Source organism: Sesamum indicum, linkage group LG3 (genome assembly GCF_026168435.1).
Source record: "Sesamum indicum cultivar Baizhima isolate 11 linkage group LG3, ASM2616843v1, whole genome shotgun sequence".
In the NCBI taxonomy this organism is placed as follows: domain Eukaryota; kingdom Viridiplantae; phylum Streptophyta; class Magnoliopsida; order Lamiales; family Pedaliaceae; genus Sesamum; species Sesamum indicum.
The window spans coordinates 30,608,112-30,632,155 of NC_142659.1; the positions used below are offsets into that span (position 1 = coordinate 30,608,112).

General features: G+C 35.7%; 5 protein-coding genes across 10 annotated transcripts; all 5 read left to right on the forward strand.

The window, feature by feature from the left end:
• Positions 1–3,474: 3,474 nt before the first annotated feature.
• On the forward strand, positions 3,475–11,314 carry SEU (SEUSS transcriptional co-regulator). 2 transcript variants are annotated; one of them, XM_011076482.3, is made up of 10 exons: positions 3,475–3,963; positions 4,478–5,942; positions 6,054–6,173; positions 6,397–6,445; positions 6,726–6,940; positions 7,036–7,104; positions 7,229–7,326; positions 8,425–8,518; positions 9,288–9,357; positions 9,897–11,314. In XM_011076482.3, the coding sequence occupies exons 2-10, from the start codon at positions 4,848–4,850 to the stop codon at positions 10,847–10,849; spliced, it is 2,763 nt and encodes a 920-aa protein (XP_011074784.1). In that variant the 5' UTR covers positions 3,475–3,963; positions 4,478–4,847; the 3' UTR covers positions 10,850–11,314. The 2 variants fall into 2 exon arrangements, with proteins under 2 accessions (XP_011074784.1, XP_011074785.1); XM_011076483.3 differs by lacking the exon at positions 3,475–3,963 and adding an exon at positions 3,993–4,231.
• A 2,752-nt stretch (positions 11,315–14,066) lies between these two features.
• LOC105159603 (uncharacterized) lies at positions 14,067–15,329 on the forward strand. The gene has a single exon (XM_011076717.2). The coding sequence runs from the start codon at positions 14,157–14,159 to the stop codon at positions 15,147–15,149; it is 993 nt and encodes a 330-aa protein (XP_011075019.1). The 5' UTR covers positions 14,067–14,156; the 3' UTR covers positions 15,150–15,329.
• A 232-nt stretch (positions 15,330–15,561) lies between these two features.
• On the forward strand, positions 15,562–17,486 carry LOC110011739 (uncharacterized). Its single transcript, XM_020692818.2, has 5 exons — positions 15,562–16,118; positions 16,313–16,381; positions 16,515–16,597; positions 16,683–16,885; positions 17,192–17,486. Exons 1-5 carry the CDS (start codon positions 15,925–15,927, stop codon positions 17,312–17,314), a joined length of 672 nt encoding a protein of 223 aa, XP_020548477.2. The 5' UTR covers positions 15,562–15,924; the 3' UTR covers positions 17,315–17,486.
• Positions 17,487–18,116: 630 nt separating this feature from the next.
• LOC105159423 (uncharacterized) lies at positions 18,117–19,531 on the forward strand. 4 transcript variants are annotated; one of them, XM_088878322.1, is made up of 5 exons: positions 18,119–18,366; positions 18,450–18,486; positions 18,581–18,669; positions 18,831–19,033; positions 19,325–19,531. In XM_088878322.1, the coding sequence occupies exons 1-5, from the start codon at positions 18,306–18,308 to the stop codon at positions 19,421–19,423; spliced, it is 489 nt and encodes a 162-aa protein (XP_088734448.1). In that variant the 5' UTR covers positions 18,119–18,305; the 3' UTR covers positions 19,424–19,531. The 4 variants fall into 4 exon arrangements, with proteins under 4 accessions (XP_011074787.2, XP_088734448.1, XP_088734449.1 ...); XM_088878323.1 differs by having other exon boundaries at positions 18,120–18,366; positions 18,584–18,669; XM_011076485.3 differs by having other exon boundaries at positions 18,117–18,486.
• A 968-nt stretch (positions 19,532–20,499) lies between these two features.
• Positions 20,500–23,703, forward strand: LOC105159425 (ras-related protein RABC1). Of its 2 annotated transcripts, XM_088879284.1 has the most exons (7): positions 20,500–20,767; positions 20,886–21,058; positions 21,782–21,850; positions 22,274–22,339; positions 22,556–22,677; positions 22,887–23,015; positions 23,321–23,703. In XM_088879284.1, the coding sequence occupies exons 2-7, from the start codon at positions 20,920–20,922 to the stop codon at positions 23,426–23,428; spliced, it is 633 nt and encodes a 210-aa protein (XP_088735410.1). In that variant the 5' UTR covers positions 20,500–20,767; positions 20,886–20,919; the 3' UTR covers positions 23,429–23,703. The 2 variants fall into 2 exon arrangements, with proteins under 2 accessions (XP_088735410.1, XP_088735411.1); XM_088879285.1 differs by lacking the exon at positions 20,500–20,767 and having other exon boundaries at positions 20,866–21,058.
• Positions 23,704–24,044: the final 341 nt, after the last annotated feature.

The window sequence follows — 24,044 nt, forward strand, 5'->3', positions numbered from 1 at the left end:
TATCATTCTAAAAAAATTAATTAATCAAGAAATCCGGGGAAGTTATCATTTATAGGAATTGGGCTTTGGTTAAAACCTAAAAATTCAGGAGGATTTGGAGATAAATGGATCCAAATTTGACCCACCAAATTTTCACCCAACGTTTTCTCAACTGGACCAGGACTCGGAGACTTGTCCTGTAATTATGACATTATGTGTTTAAATTTATTTTTATAATACTTATTTGATTAAAATTCAATAATAATTATTGATGATTACATATTATTAAATGATAATGCATGTAAATTAATATAATTAAAATTTATAATATAATTACAAATCAATCATTCTAAAAACTCGAGAGAGAGAGAGAGTTGGGTTCATCATTAATTTTGAATTGCATTTGAATTTTTTATCGAATTTTAAATGAATTAAGTAAAATGATCGCAAATCTCTAACTTTTATATTACCTATATATCAATTTATCTTCGTGTTATAATAATCGCATAAACATTAATTAAACCATATATATGTTTCCATTTTGCAATGAATATTGTCATTTTACAATTTTATTTATTTTTAAAAAATTTTAACATACGTACACTTGCGATGCATAATTATAGCTCAACAACATTAATTTGACACAGTTACAGTGCTATGGAGGCAAATTATTACAGAAACAAAGTGCAATATCGCACGTCCTCAATTGCTCCAACCTTATTATTTTGTCTTGGAGGAGCTTCTAACTGCCATATCGCACGTCCTCAAGTATCGATAAATATACATTGAACTCAAATTTATAATTTTTTAATTATAAGATATCAACTTTACTAATCGAGCAACGCCTATATACGTAAATATAATTTTGCTATATATTTGCTGCATTAGTAGATCATAATAGTAGCATTTGAAGAAATGGGGCCCCATTACCACCTAATTAGAAAGACTGTTGATCCGAGCCAGCTAAGTTTAATTATTTCTAGCATTAATTAAATGAGCTTAATTACCCAATTAATATTTGATTAAACAGATAGGGCCAGGTGAGGTACTTCAACCCTCCCTCCCTCCCTACAACCTTTAATTTGCACCCCCTAACAAAATTAATTTACTAATTACACATAATTATTTTGCTAAGATACACAAATCTGTAATTATCAGCTCTTAATCTTCCATTTTATTTTTCATTGGGCTAAACTGGTCAACGAAAGTGGGCTATATATTTGGGCTCTACTAAAAGGCCCACTAACATTTCCACTATTTTCGTGAGAGAATTGAAATAGATATGACTTAAATATAAAAAAGAATTAGAAATGTTAATCTTAATTAGGGTAAATTACAAAATGATCCCCTAAAATTTATTATAATTATAAATACCCACTTATTGTTTAAAAATTACAAACACCCCCTCTAAAAATATTTGTTAGACGTTCATTAATTTTATTATGATATTTACAAATTTTAAATAATAAATAAATATTTTTAATTATGACAACCTTTTTGAAAGTCCATTATAGTATATTCCTTTAATTATTGCAGCTCCAAATAATTAACTTAAACAGGTAATAACTCCTATAAATATAAATTATTTATACTAAAAAAACCCTCATCATATAATTAAAAATAGGTATTAATATTAAAATATGTATAGTGCATTTAACTACCTAGAGGGACTAAGTAATTATTGTTAGTATGATTATTATATTATGAATAGGAATTAGGAACTACTTAATAACTAATTCATAAAAAAATAATACACATCATCACCTGCAATGTATCTTCAGCTGCTATAAACCTATTAACCAATGAAACCACGGGATCACAGCCTTCACAAGAAAATATCAAGCGGAGCAAGATAGGGCGCAGCGTAATACGGTACACCGTAACGCAGAGAACCGGACCTCAAATGCCATATTATATAGGACAGAGAATCTTCTTTAGAACCCAGTTAAGGGCCAAAATCAACTGTCAGCAGAGCCAAATAGCTTTTCACGGCCGTTATCTCTTTTTTAGTTTTCATTCTCTCTTAATCTTAACGGTTTCTGCTTTTCCGTCAATTGCCATAGCACGTGACTCAATGCCACGTATCCCGCTCCGTCAATTGCCATAGACGCTATGTCCATCATGTGCATGTATGTATGTTATGTAGCCATGCATGGTTGACAAATCACATACATGGATGGCATCGATGTATTATATTATTAATTATCCGTGTGCTTTATATGTCTGGTTAGGGTTTCCCTGGAGTCCAGCGAGACATAGTGATGGGTGACACCAAAGTACTATTATAACCTTCCTTTTTTATCTTCTTTCTGTTTTCCCCCAAAAGTAGAAGTCCGGCAAAATTATATATTTTCAATTTCGTAGAATGCCAAGTTCAATATTTTTAATTCTTTATTTTATAAAAATTTTAAAATTAAAAAAAAATCTCAACAAATTTAGTTCTATAAGTTTATAAAGCAGACGATTAAGTGTGTCATTTTTTTTTAATTTTGAGATTATTTTAAAAATATCATATAATAAAGGACTAAAAGAATAATTTTGCTTAGAAGTATATTACATTCTTTTTAGAATAAATATTTAAAAAAATTTCTTGTAGTATATCAAAAATATAATTAAGATAAGTGCTATTTTATCATTACAGAGTTTATTAAAAGCATATCATAGGATTATATTTATAAATATGCAAATTGGGGTGAAAGGTAGAAAAAGGACTCTGATCCCTTTGGTTTTATTTCCAAATGAGTTTTTTTTTTTACATTCCCAACTGTTTGGGTTTTTAAAAATGCGAAGATGGTCAATATCATATGGAATTCATTACTGTAATCCTTCGAAAAAACTCATTTTTTTACATAATTATTATTTACAGGTTAAACCTATTACATTTGATCACCTCTTTCTACAATAACCCATTCTTCTTTTTTGCTCTTTTAACAATAATTCGAGAACGGTTGTTTTTACCTCAATTCATCTTCCCCTAAAGAATCGTCTGCAGTTGAAGAAAAGAAAATATAAGCTAAATACCATGTTTAGAAAACTTCAACAAGGAGCCTGGTGAAGAAGTACTGCTCTTTCTAAGTTTTGAGTTAAACAAAAAATACATATCTGGACAATCTTAGATCTTCATGAATAAGGATGAAAACTTGCAATAATTGTTGATAAAGACAAAATATTGTCCTCTACTACATCTAAAAAGTGGAGGAGAAAGAGCAAAATAAAAAAAAAAATTATAAATATAAACTTACATACGATGATTATAGCGTCAGTAGCCCTCATAAAAAATGAGGATATCCAAACAAGTAGTTCTAGCAAAACAATGAAAGCCAATGAAGGCTACTTTTCTCTCCCACGCAGCTAATAAAAATCTAGTGGCGTTTTAGTAATAAACCCCATGTCTATGTCCACAAGGGTACCACGCAGAGGTGTGCAGCCTTTAAGCTAATCATGCTTACACATTCGAATCATTAAATAAAGGCATACATACATACATACAGTGGGGCATGACACATCAACATACATGCATACCATACGCCATTTCATCATCAGACGAAGAAGAAGAATTGACTTCATTTGGAGAGAGAGAGAGAGAGAGAGAGAATGAAATGAGAGGAAACATTTCAATCCGATCCAATGGATTTTTGACGTCCGCAATAAAACCCCTCAACACTCAGCTCACATACTCTCTCTCTTCTCTCTGTTCATCTTTCTCTCTCTAAAAAGCGGAGCTCAACAAAAAACTGTGGTTGTGTCTTTCTCTCTCTAGTTTTTGCTGAAAGATTTTCGTAAGACTTTTTGGCAGCTAACTATACATACACACACAAGTATGTCAACATCCATACACTTGTGTGCTCTTGATTTGGGGGATATTTGAGGCGAAGTGAATTTCATTTGATTGATGCTTCAAAGAGTAAAACAACAGTCAAAGTGTATTAACTTTAACTTCAATTACGTGGATTGAACGGATAGCAGAGTTGAAATCTTACTTTGGTAACTCTCTGCTCTTCGTTTCATATTATTCACATTTTTGTTTATATCAAGCTTTTAGCTTTACACACACTTGCCTTTGTGTTTGTGTGATTTAGTGTTTTGCTTTGTACGGGTAAAGTGGGAGTGTGTAGGTTGAAGATTGGAGCCCTAGGGAATATCGCTTCATTTTGGTTTTGGATCGAGTGTTTTTTCTCAGCTCGCGAGATTTAGGGTTCGATCGAGTTTTCTTCTCTGCTCGCCTTTTTTTCTTTTTTATTATTGTTTAAAGGTATAGTGAAATAATTGTTTGTGAGTTCAGTTTTAGTAATTCTCTTATCTGCAATATAAGTTTCCTTTCTTGAATAAAAGAATGAATTTTGAACTTCATTTGGTTCCGAAAAATGTTGTTTTTATGAGATTCTTCTTGTGTTATGTTCTCCTGATTTCACTTTTGTTACCAGATTGTTTTTTCCTTATCGCTCTGTTTTCTTATGCCGGGAAGAGAAATCTGACTTGAATTGACTGTTTTATGCAGGGACTAATAGGACTTCTGGTGAAAGATTGCAACTTGCAGAAAAGAAGCAAAAGTTAGGATGAAAACCGAAAAAGCTAGCTTCTTTGGCTTCAAATACTTTGATCTTCAACTAGAACTTTGCAAAACACACCCCCATACCCTCGTGTGCGAGGCTAATCCTTTTGTTGTTTTCCGGAATAAACATTTCAGAAATTCTAACATCGGTCGGGAGTCTGTGATATAGACAGTTAGCAGATTGTATTATTTTTCTTGTAGGTTGTAGTCTTGCTAGAATTAGGAGGTCAAGTTTCCAGATTGATGTTGCTTAGATAGTGCAACCATTAGTGTATTAAGACTGTTGTGAACTAGTCGGTGTTGATTTCAGCTTAAAATGGTGCCACAAGGGCCTCCCACGCCGCTTGGTGGAACCCAGCCGGTTCCCCCATCTATGTTGAGATCGAATTCTGGTTTGTTGGGTGGACAAGGGGGTGGAATGCCTTCACAGAATGCGTTTCCATCTTTGGTGTCGCCGCGCAATCAGTTTAATAACTTGAACATGCTCGGGAATGTTCCCAATGTTTCATCTTTGCTCCACCAGTCATTTGTGAATGGGGGCCCTAGTTCTGGTCTCTCTGGTCCCAGTAGCTCCCAGCGGGGGCTCATTGATGGCGGCGCAGAGTCAGCTCCAATTTCTAGTGTTGGAAATGGAATGGGTTTCAATACTCCATCCTCTTCTTATATCTCTTCATCTATTACAGCAAACCCAAATTCATCTGGTCAAGTTCAAGGGCAACAGCAATTCTCAAACCCTTCAGGCAGCCAGATGTTGACGGACCAGCAACAAGCTCAACAGCTTGATCCACAGAATTTTCAACATAATCAGCAGCAGTTGCAGCAGTTTTCTGTTCCCAGCACTTCCCAACAACAGCAGCAAGTGCAGCAGCAGCAGCAATTTCAAGCAATGAGACCTGGTTTAGGAGGTATGGGACCTGTCAAGCTGGAGCCACAAACTAGCAATGAGCAGGCACCACAACAAATGCAAGCTTTGAGGAGTCTTGGTTCTGTAAAATTGGAACCACAGCAACTACAGAGTATGAGAAGCTTGGGTCCTGTTAAAATTGAACCCCAGCATTCAGACCAATCTTTGTTTTTGCATCAGCAACAACAGCAGCAACAACAACAGCAGCAGCAGCAACAGCAACAACAACAACAACAACAACAACAGCAGCAGCAGCTCCTCTTGTCCAGGCAATCCTCTCAGGCAGCTGCAGCTGCACAGATATTGCATCAACAAAGGCTTATGCAAATTCAACATCAGCAGCAGCAGCAGCTTTTGAAAGCTATGCCTCAACAAAGATCCCCGCTACAACCACAGTTTCAACCACAGAGTTTACCTATTAGGTCCCCTGTGAAACCAGTCTATGAGCCTGGGATGTGTGCCCGGAGGCTGACGCATTACATGTATCAGCAACAACACAGACCTGAAGTAAGATGCTACTATCATATTAGTTGTTTCTTTTAGCAGACTGACGGAAGTCTGCTGTTTTCCACATACCATGCATTGTTAATTTGTGCTATTGTCTGACTTGTTTTATAGGATAACAACATTGAATTCTGGAGAAAATTTGTAGCTGAATATTTTGCACCCAATGCGAAGAAAAAATGGTGTGTTTCAATGTATGGAAGTGGTCGCCAAACTACTGGAGTTTTCCCTCAGGTCTGTTGTGTTACATACTCATAATGAATCAACTCCTGCCAGGACTGTCTTGGTCAAATTTATTCCATATTTGACTAAACTTTTTGATTATTCGAAAGATGTAGCTCGTTTCTTAAGAGAAATAATTAAAAATTAGACTGCCGATTAGCTTGAAGGTTCATTGTTCACCTGTTAATGTTTTGAATCTGATGTATGCAATGTGACCTTTCTGCTATATATGCAGGATGTTTGGCACTGTGAAATTTGCAACCGCAAGCCTGGCCGTGGATTTGGTGAGTTTCTTTCTATGTTTTGCAACATTAGCTGTCAACTTTGACCTCTTTTGGTGATTTTTATGCCTGGTGTTTTGTTCACTTCTTTGTTGCTTGAAGGTTGTTATGGTTTCACATGCTCTTTTATTTGTCTTGAACACACTTCAGAATGTCAAGTCCAACCTCCACCAATACCTAAAAACCAGGCGAAAAGCAAATATTTGGAAAGCAAGAAAGATAAAACTAAGACAAGGGAGAAAATCTAGTAAAGCAGCTAACAGTATATTTTTGTTTCTGTCAGAGGCAACTGTTGAGGTCCTTCCGAGACTCTTCAAAATAAAATATGAAAGTGGAACTTTAGAAGAATTACTCTATGTTGATATGCCCCGGGAGTATCAAAATCCCTCTGGGCAAATTGTTCTTGACTACGCAAAAGCGATACAAGAGAGTGTCTTTGAGCAACTTCGCGTTGTTCGCGATGGTCAGCTTCGAATTGTCTTCTCTCCTGATCTCAAGGTTACACTAGACACTTAACAGTTATGCTTTTTGTTTATTTAGACTTCTAGAGCTGCTCTTTACTCTCTCCCTCTTTTTATGAATTAATTTTCCAGATATGCTCGTGGGAGTTTTGTGCTCGACGTCATGAGGAGCTTATTCCTAGAAGACTGCTGATTCCTCAGGTCAGCAACTTTGAACTCAAATTGAACCAATTGCCAGTTTGCACTTTGATTCCCTTGGTTGGCTGAAGTAGGGACACTGCATGCTACCATTAATGATATATTCCACTTCATTATCTAACTGCAGGTTAGTCAACTTGGCACCGCTGCCCAAAAATACCAGGCTGCCACCCAGAATACGTCTCCCAGTGTCTCTGTTTCCGAGCTACAAAGCAACTGCAATATGTGAGTTTTGGTTACCTGCCTTCTGTGTGGATCTGGATTTGTCTTTATGTAATTCATGTTAATTTGTTAATGTGGCACTCCCTTTTTTTCTTTTTCTTTTTTAGTAAATGAAAAATTGATTCCTATTTATAAGGTTCATTGTTCAGTAAATCTGTTGTATTGCATACATGACTACACGTGATGTTTTCCTCATGAAAGCTCTTCATTTGAATCTTATGCTTCGCCTGCAAATTGCCCTAAATGGTGGTGGGTTGATGGATTTTTAAGGTCACCTATTTTTTACTGCCATGCATCTGCCTGCTAGAACTGTTTGTATTGGAAAAAAAAAAAAAAGGTCGTTTTCATTAAAGCTTCTTTTTGTAATTCAATTTACCCGTTTTACGTGAAACCTTCACTTTTGCTTTCTATGAGAATGAAGTGGTAGAGATAACTGCACTATGGCTTCTGCGTCTGCATGAGATGGACGCATTGTATTTACCACATAGTCATGGAGGAGTACTATTTTATGGACTGTAATTTGCAGGAGTAGGAATTGAATGTGGTTATTTAACACTGAAAAAAACAGTCCTCTTCTTTATGTACTGTCATTTGAGTTGTGGAATTTCTGAAATTGATAGTTTTCGGTAAATATGAAAGAAGTCCATATAGAGAATGCAAAACAAATCTGTAGTGATACCTTTGTCGCAAGGCTCTCTTTACATTTGTTAATATTCCACTTTCTCCACCAAGAAGCTTAAGAATTGTGATGGTGGGAAAAACTTGTTTGGAAGAAGATTCTCAGCGGTCCAATCAATTACATGGTGATATTTTACAATCTTACCAACTTACGTTTCATTATGTTTTCTATATCTCATGCTAATTCCGTGAATAAATTCCCTGTGTTGGTCTCGTGGAGTTCTAGGAGTACTTTGTGAGGGTGTGAAAGGAATAAGTAGTGGTTGAAAGAAACTGTGTTCCTTTCTAGGGGAAAGAAGTAACAAAGTTTGTGTTACTCTGAACTCAATGTTGTTGCAGGGCATCACAATTCGCTTCCTTAACTCCCTCTGCATGCTGTATAAATGCTCGTTTGATTATCAACCTGCAATTTTGCTTTCTCAGGTTTGTTGCCTCTGCTCGACAGCTGGCCAAGGCCTTGGAAGTTCCATTAGTAAATGATTTGGGATATACGAAGAGATATGTGCGGTGCCTGCAGGTATATGCCCTTATTCATACTACTTCCTGTTTCAGCAGTAGAAAACCATGGTTGAGTTTAGCAACCAGTCAACTCAATACTATTTGGTTGAGTTGCAAGAGAACTTAAATAGGATGTTTAGGTAAGTCTAAGTTAGGTGATTTGAGCAACATATGATCCTCCAGTAGTCCAGTGATAAAAACGAAATATCCTGAACTTTTCTCCTGGACGCGTTGGCTTCTTATTTTCTCAGAATGCACCCAATTTCCAGTAACTGATTCTAGTGCTTCTTTGTGCTTGCTATAACAATTGCTAGTTTTAGTATGTAGGTTAATGTGAGTTGATATAATGATGTCACAAAATGGAGATTTGGAAATCAGCAAGGCCAGTGAAATGCTGTCCTTGGCAATTTGTTAATCCTGCTATCTATATGTTTTCCAAAATGACAAAGCAGCTCAAATGTGTACTCGTGCTTTGGATTTATAGTCTGTGTTCTAGTACTAGCAAAACATGCTGATGTCATAGGCAGTTCTTTAGCAAGAACTTCTGGTGTAGAATCAGTAAAGAACAGCCTTTTTTGTGTTGGCCTACTTAATGAAGATTTGCACAAAGTTGGATTTACGTCTATAATTTTTCCATTATTAACTGGTTGGTACTTTGTTATAATACTCGCTTGATTATGTCCCTGCCATCATAGTTACATGAGTTTTCAGTTGCATTTAAAAATTACTTGTCATTATTTGTAGCAATGGGTGATCCTTTCCCTTGTCTTTCACTGTTAATATTGCAGATATCAGAAGTGGTGAATAGCATGAAAGATCTTATTGATTACAGCCGTGAAACTGGTGCAGGTCCTATGGGTAAGCTTATTTCCAATTGCACAATTCTTTCCACCTGTTTTGTCTATTCATTAAGGGAAGTGGGTAACTGAATAATCTGAACCATAGGACTTATTTTGGATGATAAACCTGGTGGAATGCTTCTAATGAATTTGCAATATTTATTAGTGGCAGGAAATAGGTTAAGTTACAGTGACCATCCTCAGGAGTTGAGTAAATATAGAGTATATACCTCTTTACCTTTTAAAGTTGGAAAAACCTCCATTTCTGGTCTCTACTGTTGAAGAACCAAATGACAAATGAAATACGAGTAGATTTATCCTCACTTTGAAAATAGATGAAGAAAAAATAAAAAAATGGTCAATAACAACAACCTGCCGGAGTTGGGGTAGTTACATACTCTACCCCTCATTTTGGACTCTCACCCTCTGCATTTAAAATCCTGCTTGGTTTCTCATGTACTAGAATCTTCTTTCATGATGACCCTTCTCAATATGCAGCACTACTACTTATGCAAAGCGTTCTTTTATGTGAGTGGTCATTGTAATTTTTCTCTCCAGAGAGCCTGGCCAAGTTTCCTCGAAGACCAAATCCTTCACCTGCATTTCAAGGTCAACCTCAACAACCTGAGGGTCAGCTACAACAGCAGCAGCCGCAGCAAACAACAGGTCAGAACTCAAACAATGATAATTCTGCCCAGGCTGCAGCTGCACAAATGGCTTCTACAACAGGTGTTAATAACACTGTGAACTCAGTGCCCACAACTTCATCTACTAGCACCATTGTTGGGCTTCTTCATCAGAACTCAATGAACTCTCGGCAGCAAAACCCAATATCCAGTACAAACAGCCCTTATGGAGGTAATAGTGTTCAGATGCCATCTCCCGGTTCTTCAAGCACCATGCCGCAGACTCAGCCCCCTCCATCCCCTTTCCAGTCCCCGACACCGTCCTCATCTAATAATCCACCGCCAACATCACATGGTAGTTTATCAGGAACCCATGTAAACTCGGTGAATTCACCAAATATTTCAATGCAGCAACCCACACATTCTGGTGATGCGGATGCAAATGATTCACAAAGCTCTGTTCAGAAAATTATACATGATATGATGATGTCTTCTCAACTTGGTGGGGGCGGCATGATGGGAATGGGGACAATTGGTGGTGAGGGGAAAAATGTTAATGGGATGTTGTCAACAAGCAGCAATGCTGGTATGAATGGTGGCAATATTCTTGTCGGGACTGGAGTGGCGAACAGTAACAACCCAGGCAGTGGTGTTTCAGGCTTTGGGAGTATGAGCAACGGGCTTGGGCAATCTGCCATGGTAAATGGTATTCGAGCAGCACTTGGGAATAACTCCATGGCCATGAATGCGAGAGTAGGTATGCTAATCGCACGAGAGCAGGGCATGAACTCACAGCAGCAGGATATGGGTAGCCAACTGCTTAGCGGTCTTGGAGCAGTTAATGGCTTTAATAACCTTCAATTTGATTGGAAGGGATCTCCATGATAGGTCTTATGTTGTTCTGGTGTTGGCCTTGACAGTAACAGCTGTTTGTGCAGCATAGAAAATTCAAGAATTCCCTTTGGTTGGGGAAGTTGGAAAATGCATAAATGGTTTGGCTGCCCGCGTCAGTGTTGTACTAATTCAGAGAGGAAAACACAGAATAGCTTTTCTTGGCTGGAATCTTGCATCGTGCTAATGCTCTAAAATTACTCTAACTTGAACATGCGCTGGTTCGTGACAGCTGCCCATCCGGACTAACTGTGTAGAGGGAAACAGGAGTGACCGGGCTGATGGAATTCACCAAGGCATATGGACTGCTGAGTCTCTCCATCCGGCTCCCCAACCCCCTGCTTTGACTTTCCAAAATATGTGAGTGTATATAGTTTGGATTGCCTTTAAGCCAAGTTTATTTGTAGAATTTAAAGAAAAGCTGCTCAGAATTTATTTACAATCGTTTGATTCCTATAATCATCTTTTTATTAGTTACAGGAATCCTTTCTAATGGTTTTTGAGTGATTTCCTCCTTTGTCCCATCCCAAATAAAAAGATATATGATGAAATGAGAAAGAAACATAAATTTAATTAAAATAAAAATTGTGAAAATATTCTTAAGAAACTTTCGCCCCTTGCCTAAGAAAAGAAAAAGGAATGAGAAACCGTACCAGCTGGTGTTCTTAACCTACCAAGTTGGGTGCATTTTATATCTCTAATTATGGCGCACCAAGTATTCAATTAAGACATCATCTTGTCCAATGGGAGTGGTTCGATCTTAGTTCTTACATTTAAGAATCTGGAATTTCCGAAGTCGACCAGCCTCGTATGAGAAATTTTATGTCATTTATATGGTTTTATATGTACATGGTTGCAGGCCGTTAGAATCACATACGGATTGGGACAGCTCATTCAAAATCGTTGAATCCCGACCTAACACTGTCCCTTTTTCTGTCTCACTTGTTCTCTTTTGAGGCGGGGTTTTTACAGATAAAGACCGCTCTTCAAAATCACTCAGTATTATTCAAGACACATCAACAAGGATTCAGACAAACAGTATAAGGCCGGCAGGATTCTTTGGTAGTGATGTAATGCTTGTGCCATTCACTGTTCAAGTGCTCTCTTTACGCTCTAGCATCACCTACAAAAATTTGCAAGTTTGCTGCATGTTTGTTGCGTCCCATCATAATGATCCACACGCGTATCACTGTCAAGTATGTCCAATCTTCCTCGGAGATTCCTCACTAGGGAATCATGGAAAAGGCTTGGTTCCAATCCACAAATCTGCTCCATGACATGCCATCTTCGTCAAGAAAACTATTAACTAACCTTCAAGGAGACAAGAATGTGCTTCACTAGGAAATCCAAGGCATTGCATAGCTCTTGCCTTGGAAAGTTCTAAGAGAATCAAGAAGATATACGGAGTTATCTTACAAGCTTTTGATAAAGCGATGTAACAGAAAACAATGTAATTTAGGATTTCACTTTAAGGACTTACAACAGAAAGATGAGCTCATATTCATCTCTCGAAAACAATAGTAGAATTCAAACCATTGAGCTTGTCCATGAGAAGCGAGATGCTCTATCCAGTAGTTACAATTGATCTTAGTCTCATTGAAGACTAATTGATGGGAAAGTTCTTCTGACGCTCCTGAATGACTTGGGACGCCTGTATTATTACCAATGGAGCCACTGTAATAAGAGTGTAAAACACCCTTGCCAAACTGAAAGCAATCATCATAGCATTAACTAACAAGGAATACAAGCAAATTGCAAGTAATCATGCCCGATGTCAATAAAGTCTAAGCCGGTAAGAGCAACCGGGCTGGAGGAGATGAATTCAATACATGCGTGCTATCAGCAAGTCAAAAATGTCAAGAGAGATAGAGAAGTGGAGCATTGAGAACCTAGCTAGTGAAATGCAGCAAACGTGTCTGCACAAACAGATGAAAATTAACTCTAATGCACCTGTTTCTATAATACTCCTATCCTACTTTCATCATCATATCTCCACATTTTAAGACGTATGTTTATTTCCAGTATAAACCATTAACCCATTTTTCCATTCTTATTCACTACAAACTAAACTTTCAGCTCTGTTATAACAAAAATCAAGGCCAGAATTGATGATCAACACACCAACACCCAAACACTTACAGACACGCGAGCTCGCCAAAAAAATACTTCGTTCTTGCGGTTCCCCGCGTGTTTCGTTAGGCGGAAGACTGCCACGTTCTTCAGCCTCTACTGCCCTGTAGAACCAATAACTTGTCTTAATGCATGAAATAAATCAAATAATCTATTAAAATTATACAACACAATATACATATATATATATATATATGATTACTTAATTATATATCTCTGATCAGATTTGATTGTGAACTAAAACTTCTCCAACCCAAGCTACATATTCCAGCATTTGTCATCTTCTGGAGAATATGATGTACGTTTAAACCCAAGAAAATCACAAGAATTGATGATGTGGGTGGCTGGCTTCCATGTTTCTATTCATCTACACATTACAAACCAAAATTATTACACCAATAATTAATACCTCATATGATCACATCATCAACAACAACATACTCTAATTGTCCCTAATTAGACACTAAACTATACAAAAAAGGTCCCAAAATCTGCTTCTCCTTTATTCTCATTTTCATTCTTGTTTTTCAATTTTCATCGAAGTCAAAATGCTCGAATTTCAAGATTAATTATACTTGGACCTCCTCTAAAATTACACTTACACCCCCTCCAAAAATTCACTATTTACACATCTGACCCCTTTCATTAGGGTTAAATTGGATGAAAAATGATGACATTGAAAAATAATTACATAAAATTTTAATTTTACCCCTCATTTAATCTTTTAACGTAATAGTTTTGTACTTATAAGTGGAAAAAATGTAATGATATTAACCTCGTTCACTCTATCTCTGTCTCTCTCTCTATATATATTGTATTTATCCATAAGTACAAAACTATACATATATGACGTGAATGTTAAATGAGGGGCCAAATTAAAAATTTATATAATTTTTTTTAACTAATGTTAGCATTTTTTGTCCAAACTTTAGTAAAGGTCAAGTATAAACGGAAGGGTGCAATAATAATCTTAAAACTTTTTTGCAGAAAGTATATCTTTGTAATTTTAAAGGAGTCTAATGAGTGTAATTAATTAATCCTAAATTTTATACATTAATTCACCTCAATTATTACGTTGCTTATCATTCATTTCCTTATTCTTGATCAGAGTACTTGAGAGAGCGAAAACCATAGACAACATCAAACAAACAAACACATCGATCGATCCACCATGGATAGAGAGCAAGAAGAAATGCAATTTCTAGGGTTCTTCGGCATCTACGCAGAATCCTACAAACTCATCTTCAGATGGAGGAAAATCTTCTTCCAAGTAACCCTCGCTCTCATCCTCCCACTCTCCTTCATCTTCTTAGCACACCAAGAAGCATCAGAGATACTCTACTGGAGGATCAGATACACCAGATTCAGACTACACTGGACTAAAGCCGGCACCCCAAAGTACCACAAACTCTCCGACCTCGTAACCTCTGAATGGGCCGAATACCTACTTCTCAAGGCCGTGTACTTCGTCTTCCTCATCATCTTCTCCCTCCTATGCACCTCAGCTGTCGTCTACACGGTTGCATCCGTGTACACGTCGCGTGAGGTAACGTTCAAGAAAGTCCTAAGTGTAGTTCCAAAGGTGTGGAAGAGGCTAATGGTCACTTTTTTGTGCACTTTCTTTGCGTTTTGTGCTTACAACGCAGCTTTTGCACTAGCCCTTTATTTATGGGGGGCTACAATAGCTGACTCCACAACTGGGGGGGCTGTCGTTTTCGTGATCGTATTAACGTTGTATGCGGTAGGGTTTGTGTATATGACGATCATTTGGCAGCTCGCCAGCGTTGTTTCGGTGTTGGAGGACGCACACGGGATCAAGGCCATGATGAAGAGCAAGGGTTTGATCAAGGGAAAAAGGGGTGTGGCGATAGTCATATTCTTGATGTTGAATCTTTCATTGGGGATCATCAACTTTGTGTTTAGGGTTTTTGTTGTGTATGGGAAGGGAGCTTTGCCAGTTCTTGGATTGGGGGCTGTTAGTTTGTTGCTGTTGTCGAAATTGATCCTGTTTGGATTGGTTGTACAGACCGTTATCTACTTCGTTTGCAAGTCATATCACCATGAGAACATCGATAAGTCTGCTCTGTCTGATCATCTGGAGGTTTATGTGGGAGATTATGTTCCGTTGAAGGGTAAGGATATTCAGCTGAAGGAGTATGCATGATCGTGTCTGAATCATTTGTCGTCTTTGATTCTGGTACGGCTGATTGAGAAATTAAGAAATAAATAAGATTCGTGCTTGTGACATATATAGTTAATTAAAATTGGGTTTGTAAACGTTAGCATCCACGACGTTTGAGGTGATGTCACGATATAGTTATATAATTATGTGGAATTAGCTTTATCCCTATTGCATAATTATATGATTATTAATAAGGTCTAGTTTTAATGGAGTAGTTGTGATGTCAATTTTAATTTATATATAAAATGGAGTATTAATTTTGATAATGAGGTCTCGTGCATGTTTACCATGCACATACATTTCATATTTGTCCTAGAAATACTATCTTAAAAAGTTAAATGATGTAAATTACGGTACAAAAAATGTGTTTAATTTAATTTCAATTATATAAAAAAGAAAGAAGGGCAGAAAGATAACTTGCTTGTGATACTAGACGAAATTAAAATAAATAATTGCATCAATTGGTAATCCAAAATGTGGAAATTGAAAAGTCAAGATGCATAACTGCTAATTATAAGAATATTCAAACTGGAAATGTCTTGCTCAACACTCAGACGTGTCTGCTGACACTTTTCAAATCTCTTGTATAAAACGGACAACCTTTTTTCCCCTAGGATTAGTTGATTATCGTTGTCAAAGACTTCCACAAGAATCACCCTAATTCCCCCCTTCTTCTTTCTACTTTCACAAACTTTCTTGTAATCCTTATCTATTTCGTATTGTTCATTGCTCTTCCACGCACATTTTTGCTAATATCATGTCCGTCACAAAATCCCTCATTGCCTTTGGCCTCGATATTAAGCCCTATTGTCCATCGCAAAATCCATTATTCTCCAATTCTTCTGCAAATCTTCTCATGGTTAAAAAACGCCACAACGGTTTCTTCGACAAACAAGGTTTGAAACGTCTCAACAATGTTATGGGAGTGCAAAAGGACGATGGAAACACAAGGTATGTTGCCAAGGAGAATATTTTATTTTTCATACCATAAACTCCAAAATAATCTAATTGCTACCGTATAAACGGCCTCGTTTGCAGAGTTAGTACGTTTTATATATTAACTTTTTAACGAAAAGTCCACGTGCTTGGCTACAGTGAGCTTTTGGTGCACAAATATTCAAAATTATTGATTCTTGAATTTTCAGGAGCTTGGTCGTGTACAGTGTTGTTCAACCAGGAGCCCCGCCGCCTTCTGAGCCTCCTTTCAATTTCTTGTAAGTTGAATTTTACTTTGGATTTTAATTTATATATATATATATATATATATATATATTGGTCATGTAGTGTAGGTATATATTGTAAAATTTTAATGTTATTTTTTTTAAAATAAATAATTAATTAATGCAGGAAATGGATTGTGGGAGTAGTCTTGTCAATAGTCCTACCCTTCTTAACCCACAACAAATGGGCTTCAATTCTCAAACTCAAAAGTGAGTTACTGATCATAATTTCTTAATTTTCTTTTTCTAACAAAAATATATATATACATATGAACGTCATGATGTGTCCGGGCAGACGAAGTTGATACTGCGGTGGAGACAATAGAAGTAATAGTCGATGCAGTGGAGAAGGTGGCGGAGGAAGTGGAGAAAGCGGCTGAGCACATCGCAGACGATCTTCCAGAAGGCGGAACCCTCAGAAAAGCCGTCGATTTCGTCGAAAGCGTGGCTGAAGTAACATCCAAGGAGGCTCATTTAGTCGGAGATTTTATCGATAAGGTACGTACGTAATAATATAATTAATTTTAATTATGCATTTTGATACATAATCATGAAAATATAATCAACTAATTGCGTGCATATTTTGTGATTTATATTAATTCATTAATTAGAAAAAGTCAAATACATAGTTGTTCATTTTTTTTATACTTAAGCACCCAACATATACACATGTAACGTCCAAATACAAAACTTCCTGTACGAAAGTCTTGTGTCTGAAGTCTGAACCATTGGGTTGGGGACTGCATATATATAGTTGTTCATTGACAAATGTAGAGTCTGGTGATTATGTATATGTTAAAGCAGGTTCAGGAAGCAGAGGAAAAAGTAGAGGCATGCGTTGAGTCTATGGCTGAGGAAGTCGTCCATCCCCATCCCACGGAAGAAGACAGAGCCAATGAGCAAATTAAAGAATTAAACAAAAATTAATGAACAACATTAACATTAATTATTTATTAAATATACTTGTGCATTTGTAAATAATTATAATTATAATGTAAAATTGATAATGATTAAGATAGTGTACATGTAATTAAGTGATAGTAGATATATACGATGTGTATATGTATATATATATATATATATATTATTTTATTTTTTAGTTATGTTCATACAAATAATTTTGGTTTTGTAATTACAGCGAGTAACACTTTTGGTACTGGCCAATTTGAAATTTGTAATTGAGGATTATAATTAAAAAGTTTTAGCACATTTAATTTGATGTGAGGAAAATGCTAAATATATTAATTAATTGTTTGGTATAAATTAATTTTTATTTAAGTAAAAGCAATGAATTATTATTGTTAAATAAATCAATTGCAATTATTAATATCAAATATCTATAACAATTATTGACAACTATAACAATCAATTATTGTCATATAATTATGTTTAACTAATAATTACTATTAAAGTAGAATGATAATTAATATTAAAATAGAATAACGTAATGGCGTTCGAAGTTATGGACCTTTTCAATTAAATTAGACCTCAACAGACTTAAATTTATTATGAAGTTAGAAAATATAAGCACGACAAGCACGAGATAAATAAGAATATGTACGTCTGGCTCACATTAGTCATATGCAATCCATGGAAAAAACAAAAGAAAGAAAATATCGCACAAATCAAATGAAGGCAGTGAGGTGAAAGGACGTTGAGTCGATAGCAACCACAACACAAGAATCGCCAAACATAGTACGTTTGTTTTTTATTTATCCTTCCAGGAATCCAATCATTCATACATCAACATATATAGACCTCCTCATACCTCATAATATTAATTGTCTGATTAAAATTATGTGGACAAGTACAAGATTATCATCATGTTCTTGCAGCCTCCACAGGATAAGGGCTTGTTCTTATTTCTCTGATCATCAAACTTCATCTTCTAATTCTGCCTTGTTTGGGCACCAGAGATATGCATACCACTCCAACAACTACACAACACAGCTACTATTCTACTCTAACACAAAAACGAGGTATATACGTTTCTTACATGATGATGTTAATGTTCCCTATTTCTTCAGAAACTTTATCGTGTGTAACAACATTCAACCAGCAGACGGGCAGTTGCCTCCGCAACCACAATCAACTTTCTTGTAAGTGTTAATTAATTTGAGGGTTTTCAGATATAATATATAAATGTCTTAATTCAGTTGTTGCGTAGTCTAATACTTGGACTAATGAATTAAGCAGGAATTGGATTTTGGGAGTGGTGTTAGCAATTATTTTACCATTAGTGACCACCAATAGAAAAGGGCCATTACTCATCAAACTCAAAAGTGAGTAGATTAAAATTCAATGTTCAAATGACATTATTGTATTTTATTTTTAGAAAGATTTTTATACAGATAGCGTGTATATGTTTAATGAAATAGAAAATGTAATAAACTTTGTAACAGAAAATTCAATCTCGTGTGTGTTGTGAGAATAAATAATGCAGATGATGTTGATAGTAGAGTAGAGGCAATAGAAGAGATGGCGGAAACAGTAGAAAACGTGGCGGAGGCAGTGGACAAGGCGATCGACCAGATAGCCCATCACCTTCCCAAAGAGGCCAAACTCCGAAAGGTGATGCATATTGTGGAGGATGTGGCCGAGAAAACTGCTAAGAATGCTCATATCATCGGAGACGTCATTGATGAAGTACGTAATTCCCACCCAACAATTGTGAATTTCTGTCTTTCTTTTTTTTTTTTCAGCATAATTAATTAGCTATTTTGTTAGGGCAGACTTCATGTTTCGTGATTTTTTCTTTCGATCAATGAGCCAACGTTTACCAAAAAAGAAAAACGAAAAATCCAGAATTCCGTCTCAAAACAATGGGAATTTTGACAGCAGAAAAGATGTTGCAAAAACATCCCAATACTATATATTTTCTACGGAAATTTGAGGTTATTTTCAGACATGATACTGATTGTTGATACATAATTTCAGTTGCAGGAGATTGAAGAAAAAGTGGCTAAATCCGTGGTCGAAAGTCTCCGTGAACAAGCCATTAAGAATTCCCAAGAATCAAAAAAGGATGAGAAATGAGCAACCACAACCAATCCTGTAATTCATTTAATCATAACTACTATTGTAATAGATAGCAAGTAAAAAATTATTCTCTATTTTATAGGAAATGCAAGCAATTCACTTTTATATTGTAAATAAATAAATTACTTTTTATATATATATAAAAAAAATAGCAATGACCACCCTATATCTTTTAAAATATAATAATTTACCTTATTGTATTTTTTTGTAAGATTCAAAATGTAAGTTGAGCGCCTCATGACTATGTCATAGCAGATCCGAACACTTGCCCCGGATCAACTTCCAGATCATAATTGCTCTAGTAAAGAACTAAATTAAAAAAAAAAAGAAAATAATTATAGAAATATCTCTCAAGGGTTCCAGAAACAAAGAAAGACAAATTATAGATTTTGATTTCATTGCACCTTAACTCTTACAACCTTTCAAGCCCAAATATTTGACATTTTTTGGAGAAAGAAAAAAGAATAAATTAACATACCATTACCTTATTATTATTAGGATAATTATCGTAAGATTTGGTATAATTATATATAGATTTTTATAGTTTAAAAAATTATATCAAATTTGCTGATATTAGTAAACTTCAATATATATTAGAAAATTTAATGAATTTTGACTAACCAAAAGATCTACTTTACTATATGAAAATAACTAAATAAAATAAATTTGTATATAATTCAATCAAGAAGGGTAGTATAATTATTGTTTTGAGAAAGTCTATTCTACGTACCAAAAGGCCTGTTTGAAATTGGACTTGGCCCAATTTGATGGGTAAGCCCAAGACTGTAAAGAAACCCAAAGCCCAAGACTGTAAAGAAACCCAAAGCCCAAGCCTGCTTATTTTGTTACTGGTAACTTTAATTTCTATATTCGTATTTATTAGTAAAAATACTTGGAAAAGTAACAAAACTGCTTTAAGAAAAAGGAAATAGCATATATCATTATCTGGAAAAGATACTTTATTATAATTATTATTATATACAAAATTAAAAGAGAATATATATATAAATTAATGCCACCTCCATTTTATTTGGTGGAAGAGTACAAGCTTCTCTGCGCAGAGTACAAGCTTCTCAGCACAGAGTACAATCTCTCTCTTTAATGTTTTCACACTTCGCCACCGGCACGAAGAAAAGCTATTCTCCATCCACCGCTTCTGTTTTTCCTGTTTTCCATTGCTTTCTTCACACTCAATCACTTTATATTACATACGCATACGTACACGAAGCGTATAATTAATATATATGTATTTGTGAATAATCGATACACATACGTATAGGTCGGTATTTGACGTTTATCCCAGATCTGCACCGTAGTTAGTCTCCGCCATTTCGATTTCAGGTCATCTTCTATATGGGTTTCATTTCTTCGTACCTGTTTTTGATGGGTTTTCCTTTTTGTTTTTTTTTTTTTTTGGAGGAAAAAAAGTACGAGTCAATTGATGGAAAGTCTTTGTCAGGTTTCCTGAGAAAAAGTGGAGCTTTGACAACAATATGGAATCATCATCAGGAGCAGTGGCGGAATTTGATTATTTGTTTAAGTTGTTAATGATAGGAGATTCTGGGGTTGGAAAAAGTAGCCTTTTGCTCAGTTTCACTTCTGATACTTTTGAGGATCTCTCTCCTACCATTGGTAGCATTACAACCCTTTCGTATAGTTTGATATAAATGTGCATATTATCTTGGATTCTCGTGTAGTTTGATGTAAATGTGCTTATTGTCTAAATTCAGTTAATGCGATAAGCATTTGGAACTTAAAGGTGGAATCTTGAATTTGTTTCGGGAAGGGTCATGATAACTTTGAGGAATGCATTGGTTTTGTTTCCGGATTTTTTGCTTGTTGATGAGTAATGTGTTCGAAAGTTGAGTTCTGTTTGTTGCTCCTGTGAATTCTATTATATATATTCCGACAAAGTCTTTTTTTCTTCTATCTGATGTCTTAATGTGCTTCATGGTTTTCCTGGCATTTCTTTTCTTTTTCTTCATTATCTTGTGTACATGTGGGTATTTTGTGTATCTTCCATGCGGTATGTCAACTGCCTATCTACTCCAGCTTCCCCCAGCTCAGACTCTGCTGCAGAAATGAAATGAATAGTGATTAAATCCTTATACCATGATTCAGATGTTGTAGTAGTTTGTCGCTGAGTTGGTACTTGTTTGATAGGGGGTATAATAAATAACTGAGGAATGCATATTTTTTGGAGAACACCCATGAGTCACTAAATCCTTTGTCCTTATAAAATGTTGGATTAGTTTGTTGAATGCTAATATTCTTACTGTGGGTATTATTAGTTCTTTATTTAGTCTCTTACACATCTTGGTTTGGTACTGAAATATGCTATTCTGCTGTCTACAGGAGTGGATTTCAAGGTAAAACATGTTACAGTTGGAGGGAAGAAGTTGAAGCTTGCAATTTGGGACACTGGTATTATTGCTCCCATGGTTTGGTTTCTTAAATAGGGAAATATAGGAGGGAATGAGAAGTATAACTGTAGATGAGAGTAGGATGTCCTATGATTTTGTTATTCCGTCTGTGAATTTCTTCTTTCAGATGTATATTCAATTACCATTGTAACTAGAGGTTGAATGATGTGACATAAGCCAAACGCTTCCCATTTTGATTATTAAGTTCGTGATAAACCAAATATTTTCTACATTTGGTTTGTTGGGCATATCTGGTAATGTTCAAAGCCTTTTCTTTTTTTGGGGTGGTTGAGATTGCATGCATCTACAACCACACTCTCACAGGGAACTTCATCTCTTTTCATGTCTTTGAGGTTTTGTTTGGATGATTTATATATAGAAACATTTCATGTAGTTTGTGAATCTAACTTTCTCCTTATTGCAGCTGGACAGGAAAGATTTAGGACTTTGACTAGTTCATATTACAGAGGAGCTCAAGGAATCATCATGGGTATGCTCAAAATATCGACAATGATTTACTTTAACTTGAGATATATATTGTTTGACATTTAAGAATCATATCTCTTATTACTCTAGCCCCCACTTTTAGGAATCATAAAATCTTACTGCGTAGTTTTGGCTTTTAAGTGCTTTCTTTTAGTTTCTTTGCTAGCATTATGGCCTTCTTGTCGCATGCATCCCAAAAATCAATTTTTTTATGATGCAGTTTATGATGTAACAAGGCGAGAAACCTTCACTAACTTGTCTGATATTTGGGCTAAAGAAATTGACCTCTACTCAACAAATCAAGATTGCATCAAGATGCTAGTAGGCAACAAAGTTGATAAGGTATTTCCTTGTTAGCAGTATAAGAACTTGATAATGTATCATCTATAGCAGCATTCTCTGGTTTCTCATCGTCTAGAAAAATTATCTGATCACATGCTTGTTTTCACACTTCTTGTTAATGCTTGGACTAGTGAGTTTTACCAATGTAAAGAAAACTGTAGCTTTGTATTGTGTTGCGAATACAAACATGTCATTCACCACGATTGCAGGAGGGTGAAAGGGTTGTCAGCAAAAAAGAGGGCATTGACTTTGCAAGGGAGTACGGATGCCTCTTCATTGAGTGCAGTGCAAAAACTCGCGTAAATGTAGAGCAGTGTTTTGAGGAACTTGTTTTGAAGGTTAGTAAGTTGGCATAATTTTGCCCAAGATTTGTTTTAAAAAATCACTAACCTATCTGCATGCATTCCTGGTGGACTTTCTGCACTTCCCTTCCCGCTTCGCATCATCCCCTGACGTTCTCATTCTCTTCTTGCGAAATAAATAAGTTTGGTTTAATAAATATATCGAATGCATGACACATTATCAAGATGAAGAACCTCTTCTGTCATATACTTTGCCGTTATGTGAGCACTTTTGCAGAACTACTTTATACCAGAGAACTGTTTTTGTGTTGTCGTAATATCATTTGTCTTATATCGAACAGATCTTGGAGACACCGAGTCTCTTGGCTGAGGGCTCAGCTGGCGTGAAAAAGAACATATTCAAACAGAAACCTCCTGAATCTGATGCATCCACAAGCAGTTGCTGCTGAATCCTCATCTCTCCTTTGCCCTTGAGTTTCCTGTTGATGTAATTTTAGATGCCTTATTCACGTGTTTGATCCAAGAACCTGTGTTAAATCGACTTTGGCCTAAACACGATATGTTTGTCTTAAAATGTAGTAGCATTGTTTGATCTCAGTTTCTTTTTGTTTGCTTTTCTTTAAGCAAGGTCTCAATTTCTTTTCGTTTTCTTTGTACTAGATTGGTAATTTTCCGAACCTTTCATAGTTACATCTGAACTTAATACATCTCTTGATCTTCTTTATCTCGCCTATCATAGTCCTCTGAGCTGCCTTATAGATAGCTACGAGTAGCTTCTACTATTTTCGAACCTTTCATAGTTACATCTGAATTATACATGCAATGACTTTTACTCTTTTGTAGCAGTTCTATTCTTTTAGGTGGTGTTTATGTGATACGGGTTATTTGAGCGATAGAATAAATTATTATCAGATGGATAATTAAAAGAAAACCTTAGTATTAATTATAGGGAGTTTATTTATTTATTTATTTTAATTGAGTAGGTGGAATTAATCCATATCATAAGTGTCATTTTACTTAGTTAGCCTCATTCATATTAATGGAAGAAAACTAAAATTTTCATGA